This window comes from Zingiber officinale, chromosome 6A (assembly GCF_018446385.1).
Source record: "Zingiber officinale cultivar Zhangliang chromosome 6A, Zo_v1.1, whole genome shotgun sequence".
Classification (NCBI taxonomy): Eukaryota; Viridiplantae; Streptophyta; class Magnoliopsida; order Zingiberales; family Zingiberaceae; genus Zingiber; species Zingiber officinale.
Genome location: NC_055997.1, coordinates 41,140,162 through 41,153,361, shown reverse-complemented (window position 1 = coordinate 41,153,361; position 13,200 = coordinate 41,140,162). Strand labels below are relative to the sequence as shown.

The following is a 13,200-nucleotide window of genomic DNA, read 5'->3' as shown; positions in this document are numbered from 1 at the left end:
TTGTACATCAACCTCTGATCGTTTGACCATACTTTTTATCTTAGTACTAGCTTAGTAAGGTTCACTAGACCCTTCTTAAGTTGGATTCTCAAACCCCTCTGCTTTGGTAAGGTTCACCGGTCCCTTCTTAAGTCGGATTCTCAAACCTCTTTTGTTTTGGTAAGATTCATCGGACTTTTCTTAAGTCGGATTCCCTACTCGTCACATTCTCACACATAGTTTACTTTATTAAACAAAAAATATTACTTTTCATGCATAAAAAGACATTGCTAAATAAATAAAATGGTTTACTTTGCATGTCAAACAAATAGTTAACTTCCATGCATAACATCCTACTAACCGTTATGATAATAGAGTTCTATGTGCTATTATATGGGAGGTAAATAAGAAGATAAATGTTGTGTTAAGAATCCTTCCCCGTGCTCTCTCATTCATCCTTCCCCGGACACTAAACTCCATCTCACAACACCCACTTTGACTCCTTCCTTCTTCACTCGATCAGCCTAGCAAGGACCCAAACAAATATTCAGTTGCCTGTCTTCCTCCCTCACCCGAACAGCCCAGAAAATCCCCAGCCGCCGATCTTCTTCACTCACCCAAACAGCCCAGAACAATTCCTAGTCACCGGTCTTCCTACCTCACCCGAATAACAGTATGAACCATCTCTAGCATCCAGATTTTTTTTTGTTTTACAACCAAAATTGATAAACTTTGTCAAATTTTCACAACCAAATTTCGGAATTATATGCAATATACATCAAAATATCATATTATGATCCATATGGTGCAGTAAATGCAAAAACAACAAAAGGAAACCTTGTCTTGGTGTTTTGCATAAGGAAGATAACTAACGAGACGTAGGGAAAACATGACCTTGAGCATTCCGACGAGGTTCTTCCTCTCTCTCCTCCAAAGTTGCTAGGGTTCGGATGGAGGGTGTAGGGAGGTCAACGGCTTCAAGTGTTAAGGGAGAGGGAAAAAAAATATAAGGCATGCATTTAAAAGGGTAAGCTGAGTCAGATTGCTAGCAAATCGGGCCGGATTCATTAATCTATTAACATATTAATTACTTAAATCCTTTAGTATCAATCCATAACATAAACATGGTTTATTTAAGTGAACCGGCGCTACAAGTAAGGTGATTGACTAAGTCCTTTAGAAGCACTAGAATTGAATATATTTATAATAGACTGGGGTATTATAATATTAGTGAACCAGAGGGAGACTAAACATGTTTTTCTAATTGACATAATATGACTCACACTTGGACCCCCATAATGGAAATGGATGTCACAAACACACAAAAGCATATGTGCACAATCAAGTATAAAGCCCATCAGACTCTCACTCTACATCAGTTACCTTTCCAGTAATTGAATCCTAATAGAAATAAGAAATGAAATTGTCAATAAATATTATTGAACATGTCAGTTGCTTGGTGAGTTTGCATATGTAAAATAAATTCAAAGGAAATTCAAGTACCTAAAAAACTTAGGGAAGTGGTAAAGGTGAAGAAATAGTAACTTGCCTAATGCCTCTTACTGGTGATTGGTAAGTATGTGGTGATGCCGACTTGTGATGGCCTCTGTGGAAGTTCTGCATTGAAATGGAGGCAATGCAGTCAGTTTGTTGCAGACGGCATATTTTGGATGGCTCGTGAAACTAGAGGACATAGATGTTGCAGGCAGGAGATTCAGATGAGAAGGGGTTAGCTACTCTCCATGAGATGAGTTAGACCTAAGAATTGAAGAAGAGCATGGGAAAGTTGCTCAGATACCATGTCGTGGTGAAATATTTTTGGGCTAGTTTCTCTAGATAATTTCTTCTATCTATATATACTACCTTATTTCTATTGTACATATCTACAAATAGGTCTCCTCCCATCTTTATCATTATGACATGGTTGCCTACTAATCTTGATTAATGTTCAGCCTTCTGTTTGGTTTTTCAAGGATGAGAAGATAACATCAAGTGATCAAAGATAACTTACCAAGTTTTTCGTCAACCATGTTAGCAACCCATATTTGAAATGGAATTGTAGTGATATATTTGCATGTGTTTCAGTGAAACTTTCACCGGAACGATATTGTTTTAATGTCGTGCTAACATTGCAATGTTATGGTACCAGAGACAAATTGGACATGGAAGGAGGAAAGAGATGCAGAATAAAAAGAAAAGGATAAAACAACTATATGGATTTATTGGAACGATATTTTTTTGACTATTTCACCAAGCATGGTACGGGATTTTAGGCACATGTAATGTAAATGTCTGGTCTAAGGTGAACAAATGTCAGCATAGTAATTATTTAGATTCTTGATCTAACCTCTGGCAGACAAAATTTTGTGTTTTTCTTATTACATCCAAATTAGCTTTTCTCGCTTTATTTATTAATTTTATTTTTGGAACTCATTATTCAACAATGTTCTTCGACAGAGACACACAGATACTGTCCAATTTATGCAGACGGCAATGTGGTTAGGATTGCTTCCTGGGTCTGATGGAGAAGTAAAGAAACCTGATAATAGTGATACTCCTCTTGTTAATTTATTCAAAAATGTTGCTTCTGCAGTTGTTTCAAACCCTTCATGTCTGAATCCATCATCTTTCCTGATCATGTCAAAACAAGCAGAGGCTGCCGGTAAGCATTAGTTTCCATTGTGAACATACCTTTTTCATGCAATAAGTGAGAATATTTTCATAAATAAAGGATCATACTTAGATGAAAGACTAAGTAGCTATTACATCATTGAAGTACGAGAGTAACATATGTGACTGTGTAAAATATAGGTTGTTGTATTGTTCAACTTTTTTTTTATTCAAAAGGAAATTTCATATATGAAAATAAAATCATAGAATGAAGGGACCAAGCCTAACCTATTTGTATTGTTCAAGTTTTTGTTGCCCTGTCCTACAGTTCTACATCATTTCTTTGGTATCTTTTTAGCATCCATCTATATGTGATGGATTTGTTTAATTTTCTAATGGGCCATACCAACCTATTGCTCACTTGACCCACAAATTCCAATCAATCATTGAAAAACTGAGATGGAAGGTTCAAAGAGTGAATTGTACCTGGATTAACTGAGATATATTTAATCTGAAAAAGAAACAAACATATTTTAGTTAAATATTTTTAAAAAAAGAGGCCTAAAAAGGATATTTATAAATATACTATTTTATTGGAGGAAGTTTCTCTATTTTTCCTTCTGTGGAAAGATGCAAATTGGATTGTTTAGCGAATTCTTTCACTCTAAGTGAAGATATCTGGCTAATGAGAAAAAGTAATCAATCATGGATTGTCTCAGATAAGTCTTGTGATAACAACAATGTCATGGCAATAATCGATAATGGATATCATGGTTACTAGAGAAAGGACCTAATCCTATCCTATTGTTAAATTGTGGCACATAATTGTGAATTCATGAATAATTAACGACTTAAACTATTGGGATTAAGGTAGCCAAGGTCATTAGTTGAAATACTGCAATTTCTGTCTTGTTATTATTTAGTTATACCGTTTTTACTGTGGCTCTGCTATTTATTCTCTCTATTTTGCGGCTTTGCTTTGCTGGTAGTTCAAACATGATCCAAGTTGACTGAGTGTTAGATTATGATCTTGGTTTATCAAATTATTACATTCAATTAGGTTTTATGGATATCTGACACTGGACTCCCTGCTCTGGTAGCTTGCTTATATTTGATCTGGTAACCATTTAACCCAAAAGCTTAAGCTGTTAGGAGAGGCCAATCTGGACATTTGTAGTATTAAGTTTGTAACTTCTTTTCTTGATTCTTTATCCATAATTATGAGTACACTTATTCTAATGATGTGGATTTCTTATTTTAATTGCTTTTGCAACTCAATTGAGCTATTAATGATTATTTGTTGCAATAATGGGTAAAGCATATTTTGTTGCAGATCTTTTATACAAATCCAAATTGAGCTCTGGAAGTGTACTAGAATATGCACTAGCTTTTGTGAATGCAGCGGTTGACAGACACTACAGTAAATGGAGTGCAACTCCAAAGACAGGATTTATAGACATAACAACTTCTAAGGATTTCTACCGCATTGTTAGTGGCCTTCAGTTTGTAAGTCCATTGCTTCCAAATTTTTGAAATGACCCTTGTGGAAATTATGTTCATAAAACTTTACATTAACATGTCCTTTTAACAAAGTGGATAAGATTTCATTATTATTTACACAAGGCCAGAGAAATTTTAGGGCAGGGAAACATTAAACTACAAACTACAATTGAGTTTGGTTCAAATAATTGGGTTACTTTACATGCCTCAAGTGGATCTCATTGTCCATAGGCATGGAATAACACCTACGATATTCACACAAGAAGTTTCCTTAGCACCAACTAACCAACAATTCCACAAAGAACAACATGCAAAGGATTTCCAAATAAATTATTTGAAACTTCACAAGAAAAATCCAACTTTCTTAATTATCAAAGTCTTACATTACTAGCAACAATTAAAAAGTGACATGAACTATTAAAACATATAATGAACTATAACTTCAATAGAATAAATGGCATATGGAAGATAATCGTAAAGCCTGAAATTCCTCTAAAATTGCTCCAAAGTCGCCACTTAGCCATGCTTAAATCTTAACCCACCTAATGGAAAATAGCTTCTACTTGTGGTCTTGGAGTAGCAAGGGAAGAAAGTAGGTAAAATTGACTTGATTATGAATCATAATATGGCAACTGTAGAGTATACCATGAACTGAACAATAAATAATTTCTAAATAAAAAAAAAAGTATACCACCCCCACTAATTGCAAAACCACATGATTAATGCAAACCACTAATTACCATTCAATGCGTGTATTTGGGTCTATCCAATGGGCATAAGCCCTTACACTCTCCCTTTCAACTGTAGAGTGTAGTGTCTGTGTGCCCTCCAATACATGCCGACTATGGTAGCTTAAGTGTGTTGTGTCCAGCACCTCACACTCATTTGTAAACAAAGCACTGTTGATGTGAAAAGAAAAGAAACTAATATAAATTGTTGTACGGTTCACATCATCTAAATGGGTAGAAAACCCATCCCAAATAATTTAGCATCCACTATCTATTCCACATCTGCAAGTAATATTATTCAGTTATTTCTATTCTAGGATGCTATGACCACACCATAGTTAACCATCTACTCTAAAAACATGAGCAAAGCAGTTACTCACCCAAAATAAAAGAAAAATTAAAACAATTTCCACTTCAGCAAAATCTCAATCAACCATTCTTATTCCTAAATTATCCCTAACTGAAATAACACCACTAAAAAAGCTTTTAAAATATGCTGTAAAAATCTCCAATATAATTCTAAAAATTTTAACAACCCCTAAATATATCTATTTTAATTTAAATTAAATTTCAGAATATAACATGTTGATTGGTTCATATTAAATTTGATTCCCGGTGGGGACACCTCGTGGTTGTGTTTGATGTTTCCTCTTTTGGGCTGAATAAGTAGGCAAAAGGTCTAGCTCGCTTTAGTACGACAATATAATAAATACATAGAAAATTTAGGATAACTATACATTGTAGCAAAAGGTGATTACACTCACCCCAAATGCTCCTCATAGCCCATCCCCAATTATGTGAAAGGAGATAAATCACGGGGTCAGCTTATAGTCAACCACCAAATGACTAGAGGGTGGAAGGGTTTTTTTTCCCCAAGGGCGTGCATCCGCTGGGAATTGACTCTTTGCCCCATTATAGCAAAGTTGTCACCCTTTAGCCAATTGGGCACTTGTGGACTAGGATAACTATACATGAGTGAGTGGGGGAAAGCTTATCCATTAATGATGGTTAGATATAAAGGAAAGCCACTGGAATGGAAGGACTCAACAATAGATCAAAATGTTGCCCCAATAAAAGCACATTCCTACCTTTCTAGCAACTGAACCAATCAACTCAGTGGTCAAGGCACTGCTAGCATAACAAGAGCTACAATGCATATCTATATGATAGCTAAATTTAGGACAGAGCTAGCATTCTGAACCACTTCACCTAGGGCAGAGTTGAATCACGGGCACTACCGGGCTGGGAGAGCAAAGAACAAAATACGAACAACCATGTTATTTCCACTAGGTCCCAAAGTTGGCCAAATAATTCCTTAGAAGCAACAGATGAATAAAAGGTGGCCAGCAAGCATGCAACCCAAAGGTACTTCTTGGCTGTTGCATCATGTAAATGGGTTTAACTGCAGCTGAAGCATCCAAACAAGGAATAAACTAATAGACTATACATGGATCAATGTATGCATCAAGTCAAAGGCCCATAATCTCAAAAACTTTTTCTCTGACTATAAAGGCAGATACTTTTATCAATCATCTATGCATGAGCATCCAGAGGGACTACCAACTTTAGTTAAGGTAGGCTGGATTACATTACATCCACATCTTCACTAACACTCTTTCCTCATCTCGACACCACTAAGCAAAGTTATGTTGATGGTTCAGAAACTAGGAGGTATGATAAAGCCTACCAATTTTTTTCTTCTGATAACATCAATGAATACATGGTAGTATTGACCAGTAAGACTAAGGTTGATCTCTCGGGGATAACATTGGCATGTAAAAAAGTGCACCCAGGGTGGGGACTATATCATCTCTATGCAGATTGAGCTTACAATCCTTCTCAATCACATCCACACTTCCAAAATTTGATATAATGGGCTCCTACCATTTCCAAGCAATCAAAAGAAATTTTAGAGAATGATCCTCATGGCTGATGTGAGGGTCATTTCTTTAGCCTTTGGCTATGATAGCTATGGGTAGCAAGAGATGTGTAGGTTGCCAAAGGGTAAGGAGTGTCTGAAACCTTGGGTCTTGGATGAACTCCACAATAAACTCATTCTTGTTTAGGTGTTAAGGATTTCAATCCCACTATTCCTCAACATGGTGCATGAGAAATTGGATTGCAATTACATAGCCTTAGTGACCATTGGTAGTATGAAAGATGGCCAATGGGCACATTGTGCAAAGTTTTGCTAGTGTCACAAAATGCTTTCCTAGATATAATGAAAGTAATTGAAGTGTGTTGGATTGCTAGAGTAAAGAGGTGTTCTAGAAATGGCACATGAGACATGTAAGGGTGGTGGAGGGTAGTCTCAAAAAGAGAACATTCCAAGTAATGGCTATGTCATGAGACATGTAAGGGTGGTGGAGGGTAGTCTCAAAAAGAGAACATTCCAAGTAATGGCTACGTCGCCAAAAACATTACCTAATAGAGCAAGCTAATGTTCTTTGTCCACTTTAAAAGCAGTTAAGGGATGTATAGCAAAGGAATGACTGCTTGGCAACAGATTCAAGAGGGGCTATTTGGCAAGAGATGAGTGGGAAGCTCTCTCAAAATTGATGTAGCCGGTTGACCTTTAGTATGGCTATGGAGTACATCTCTAAAGGAGGCCATCTTCTTAGCATTCTTGGTCAGATCTCGAATAGATGTATCTGGACCTTCTATCCTTAATAAGGGATAACTCTTCTCGAGTCTTAGGAGGCATTTCAACTGAAGGTTGATGAATGAATGAGTATTGCCTCGAGGTGTTTGCATCACCTATTTATGCTTGAAGCTCTAACAGATTGTTCAAGTCCATCCTTCTGTAAAGGAAGAGCAAACCACATCAGGCTGGAGATAATATGACCTTCCATTATATAGGTTAAAATTCTCTCGACTGGAGCATTAGACTCATTCCATTTTGACATCAAAATTCACCAAAGATTTCTCTACTAACTCCGTTATTCTACCTACTTAATTTTGTTTGTTTCATTTATTATAAATTTTTTGGTATGATACAAAAATTCTGTTATTCCACCTTCCTAATCTATATCCCATGTGATTTTCTATAGATTTTATATAGACAGTAATAACTTGATAGGACTCAACTGATCAGAAATTGAAAAAGAAAAGAAAATACAGATACAAAAAAGGGCAAGTAAATAAGGGGATTTAGGATGATTTCGTATATGATACGTTCTCCAAATAGATATATTCAAATAGCCGGATATTATCCTTTAGAATAGGATGATAGATTTATTATTAATTTTCTCTTTCAAAATATTATCATTTAGAATACATTGTTAGGTTCATCTATTAATCTTTTTTTTATATTGACAAGACAGTGTTATATGTATATATAGAGACACTGTAACCTTTATAGACAAGAAAACAATACAATTAACCCTCCCCCTCCCTCTCTCCCTCCCTCTTCATGCTTTTCTCTGTTTTCTTTGAGATGGGACATGAATTCCTATCAACATGGTATTAGAGGAAATCTCATTGAACCATTATCAATCCCATAGCACCAATAATTAGCTTGGGCCTAAATCTCTCTAAGATTATGATTGTATTTGAAGAATCTAACTTTATACATTTTTAATTTATTTCTATTAGTTAATTAAAAAATCATAAACCATAAAACTCTAAAACCCTAAATGTCTCACCACCCTTTATCCCTAATACATTTCATTATCTTCATTCCCTAAAAAATGAATTTAAAAATATCTCATAAAATATGCTGGAAATATCATTTAATGCTTTGCCAATGATGTACAAGATGCAAATGTCAGTTCAAGCCTTGGAAGGGTTACAAGTTCCTCAAACCATGAAGTAAAAGAATTCGTTGAACAACAACAAGATAGTTATAAAGTGAACCGATAGAGCACTTAAAGAAAATGATCTCAATAAAAGTGAAACACAAGAAAGTGCCAATGAAGTACAAGATGACACTATGGTTACAATCTACACAAACAATGAAGGTAAACAACAAGATAGCTATAAAGGTAATTCAGATGTAAATCTAAACCTTGATAGTGATAAGAAGAATTTTCATCTATCATAATCATCACAACATAATTGAAGTCGCTGCATCTACAACAATCTCTGCTTTCATCAGTCAAGAGAGCAAAGCAACAATACCTTACCATCATTGATAACATCAAGCATAGCATGGAGTGTTCTTTTGTCATAACTTGATGAGGACTTCACACAAGTTTAAGCAAAGGAAGACTGAATGCAAACACTGCTCTTACAAAAGAAAGTATTAGCATGCTCATAAACTTTTAAAGAAGACCTAACATAGTACATCCCGTCATCAAAGGAATTTTTCAAACTCGCGAAAGAATCATAGAAGCTTATTTATCTATCATAACTTTATCAAAAAGAGGTCACATTTTATGTAAATCATCAAAAGAAAAAACAACAAAAAGATCAACATAGAAGACAAGGTTGTTGTGAAGGATAGTGGAATGATACATTTTCCATATAGACATATTCAATTAATCCTTTCAAGATATTATCCTTTAGAATAGGTTGTTAGATTTATTATTAAAATTCTCTTTTAAGATATTATAAGTTAGAATAGGTCATTAGATTTATTATTGATTTTTATATTGACAAGGCATTCTTATATGTCTATACATAAATACATTATGTAACATTTAGAGATAAGCAAGAAATCATTACAATTAATTAATCAAGTTAGTTTGATTATCAGAAGTTATCCCTTCGAAGTGATCATTATTGGCAGCCAGTGCCCTCGAAGTGATCATTATTGGAGGTGGATTCCCTCTAAGTCATGATTTTTGGAGGTCATTATCAAGTGATCATTTATCCCCTATTTCATCCTTTTATTTACTTTCTTATACGATGAGATGTAGGTTCCTATCAATGTAACAACCCTACCATTATGTAGTAAAGTGATATTTTTTTTCTCTTACTGGTCACCATATGGAGCAGATGTTACCTTGCTTACAAATGTAGATGTCCAAGAAAATGTAAGGGGAATGGAATTTTGCTGATCGGCTAATGGTCCCCAACAATTTGGTGGTGGGATGAGAGGGTGCAATTTAAATGTCAAGGTCTAAAAAAACATAAAAATGTAACACAATTTCTTTTTTTTTGAGGAAGGAAGGCATCAACATCCTTATATCTATTAAAGAATGATTATATACAAGTGGTATGCCTTGTGGACAATTATATACAGGTTGGTTTCTCATGTAACAGTATTGGATTCAAAATTATAAAGGAAAAAAATTAAAAGGGCGCCCCTTACTATCATTTTCATCAAAAAGCACCTTTTTTCAAAAAATATTAAACTAGTGCCCTCAGCCTGAAAATTATTTCAACGTTGCAGCAAATACAGTCATAACTGCTACAACATAGAAAAAATTATCCCAACATGGTCAAAATTGCTATACATATTGAGCATTGTTTATAAAAATAATATTTATTAACTTGGTTAAAATTATTCAAAATTGATTAAAATTGCTTCAAGATGGTCAAAAATATTTTAAAACTATTGTAGTAGCTTTGTCATGGCTGTTACAATGGTTTTGCAATGACTTTGACCAAGTTGGAGTGATTTTGATCATGTTTGGGCAATTTTGACCAGGTTGGTAAAGCGTATTTAAATATAACGCCGCCTTATGTATAATATTTTTGATTGAGTTGATTTACTTTAACATGTTGTAGCAGCTATGGTCATAGTTATTTTACGTTCTAGCAGTGACATCATAGTTGTTACACAACATGGGAATAAGGATATTTTCAGAATGAGAAATATACTAGGGCACCATTTTGATATTTTTTGAAAAAATGTGCCCTCTTGATGAAAACAATAAAAGGGGTGCCCTTTTGATTTTTGCCTTGTTTTAACTTTGTAGTAGAACAAAATTCTTGAATTGATTACCTTTTTAAATGTCAAATAGATACTAACTCAAATATTTCAAATTTCAGCTGCATGGTAAAGGAGCTTATCATATAATAGATTTGAGAAATTTGTGAATGTTTATGGCTACTAACACGTCTAGATAACACCAATAACTGAGCATGTGGATACTGAAAATAGAAATCTTGATTGAGAATTTCAGTTTTTAGTCATTGCATATTCCAGAATGGAGAATTTGCCTTTTGCTGGCATAAAATTTTAGCTTATGACTGAATGAACTCAACTGGAAGATTTGATATAATGATTTTATTTCTGAGACAATTCACTTGTCTTTCAGGAGTACTTGGAGAGCTCATTGCTTGACACATCAAGGAGAAATGAATATTTAGGCGATTCTGTGGCTTGGGCTGCTTGCACAATCATCTATTTACTTGGACAACAACAGCACTTTGAACTTTTTGATTTCTCGTACCAGTTCCTAAATGTAGCTGAAGTAGAAGGTGCCTTTGTGACACAATCTTCTGATCGGTTGAAGGCTGCCAACAATTTGCAGGTATAAAAGATTTTTTTTGATACGGCTTACCATTCACTTCATTATGCAATGCTATGCCATGTTGAATAACCCATGCCTAAGTACCAAGAAAACAAGTTAGATCTTTTGGTGTCAAATTTCCTCAACCTTTACACAAATTATGAAAGTTATTTTAAGCTTACATAATTTCTTGTTCCTTTTTTCCTGTGAATTAACTGCAATTTGTAAGAGAATATTTACCTGAGTGATAAATATAACATGAAGCTTCACTTTGCGACCACACTGTCTATTTTTCCAAAATGCACTTGTGCTTTTCAATGATGTAATTTTTGCGCCTCAAACTCAACTAATCCTCTGTTTCCTCGTGCCCAAGTCTGTCAAGTCAACTAGTGGTGCAATCTATTTGACAACCACAATCCATCAAGAATAAGACATTTAAAATTTACTATGAAACATAAAAATCATTTTGTCACCCATGCTTTACTTGGCTACCACATGGCTGTCACATGAAGTTGACATCAGTTTGCTACCACATCTCATCCAAGTCACCTCAACCATCGGACAATTTGTAGAAACACATTTTGCAACAATATTTTGGAACCAGTAGAGTTTTGTGATTGATTTGTTTCAGATAAAGATGGATTATAATTTAATCATAGTGACTCATAAAATACTGCATTATTATGACAGGAGATTGTTCAATTTTTCTGGAATAATGCAGAAAATTTTCCAGAGATAGAAAACAATGTCTGATGAAATTCCAAACAACTTTTTTCCCTAGCCCTTCTCATTGCTTAAAAATCAAAAAATAGAAAACGTAATTTCATTTAAGCTATATGAGGTTGAACATTTCATTTTCACACTAAACTGTACCTTTCTATTTTCGATCTGTTCATATAAGAATAGTTTTCTGATTCTACTTTCTGTGTATTTTTGAAGGGATATGAGAACCTACTGGAAGCTATGAAGAAGGGGAGGAGATTGAACAATCATGTGTTTAGCATATTAAGAGCACGTTGCCCCCTTGAAGACAAGACAGCATGTGCCATCAAGCAAAGTGGTGCTCCTCTACATCGGGTTAGATTCGCAAATACCGTCTCTGCATTTGAGACGCTGCCTCAGAAGGGAACCTAATAGTAATTTTGTATGTTCATACATTCTAATCGCAAAATTTTCTCTTCTCTCATGATCAAGTAGTACATGTTTCATTCAATTGATTAGAGGATTAATGTATGTGGCTTCGATGATTAGAGAAGGATCATTGGGATTTGGCTACCCACCGAAATTCTGATAAAGTTTACATCAGTTTGTAACTCTGTTGATATTGCCTTGTGTGTATTCATCAACCTTTATATTAATTTATAATGAAAAAGTATATGTATAATTTTGCTGATTACTTTGATGTCGCTCCCATTTTTTTCATCCTTGTTTCGACCATAATGGTTGTTTCTGTCACGCCAGTTTCCTAAATCCTTTCTTGTTTCAACCAGAATTAAAAAATAAATAAATAATAACATCTCTAACGCTCTATGGAGTGTTTTTTTGTTTTTTTGCATAAATCCTTTGGGAAATATTTATCTAAGCACATTTAAACTTATATACATTGGCCAGTTGACAAAAATCTATAGGCAAACTTGAGTTGTCATAACACGGAAGGAAGGTCAAAGGAAGTGTGAAGACCTTCAAAATGTAAAATAGTACTATTGTCTTTTATCTAGTCTTAAAAGATTGCTATGCCACACAGGCCTTGCAAATTTTCTTCTTTGCACAACTACAATATCAATGAATGTCAATTTGCCAGAAGTCCATAAGCCAGCATTCATGTGTCTGAGAAATTGTATCACTAAAATTCATAGGTTGAAGTTAGGGCTATAAATGAACGAAGTATTTATGAATAAGTTTGATGTTCTATTTGGTAAGAATTTTATTATGTTCGTTCAATATACACAAGATTAATTAAACAAATAAGTTTGAATAACTCG

General features: G+C 34.5%; 1 protein-coding gene across 1 annotated transcript; it reads left to right on the top strand.

Moving 5' to 3' along the window:
* Positions 1-1,977: 1,977 nt before the first annotated feature.
* LOC121996320 (protein PIR-like) lies at positions 1,978-12,614 on the top strand. Its single transcript, XM_042550252.1, has 4 exons — positions 1,978-2,641; positions 3,923-4,095; positions 11,024-11,239; positions 12,158-12,614. Exons 1-4 carry the CDS (start codon positions 2,461-2,463, stop codon positions 12,350-12,352), a joined length of 765 nt encoding a protein of 254 aa, XP_042406186.1. The 5' UTR covers positions 1,978-2,460; the 3' UTR covers positions 12,353-12,614.
* Positions 12,615-13,200: the final 586 nt, after the last annotated feature.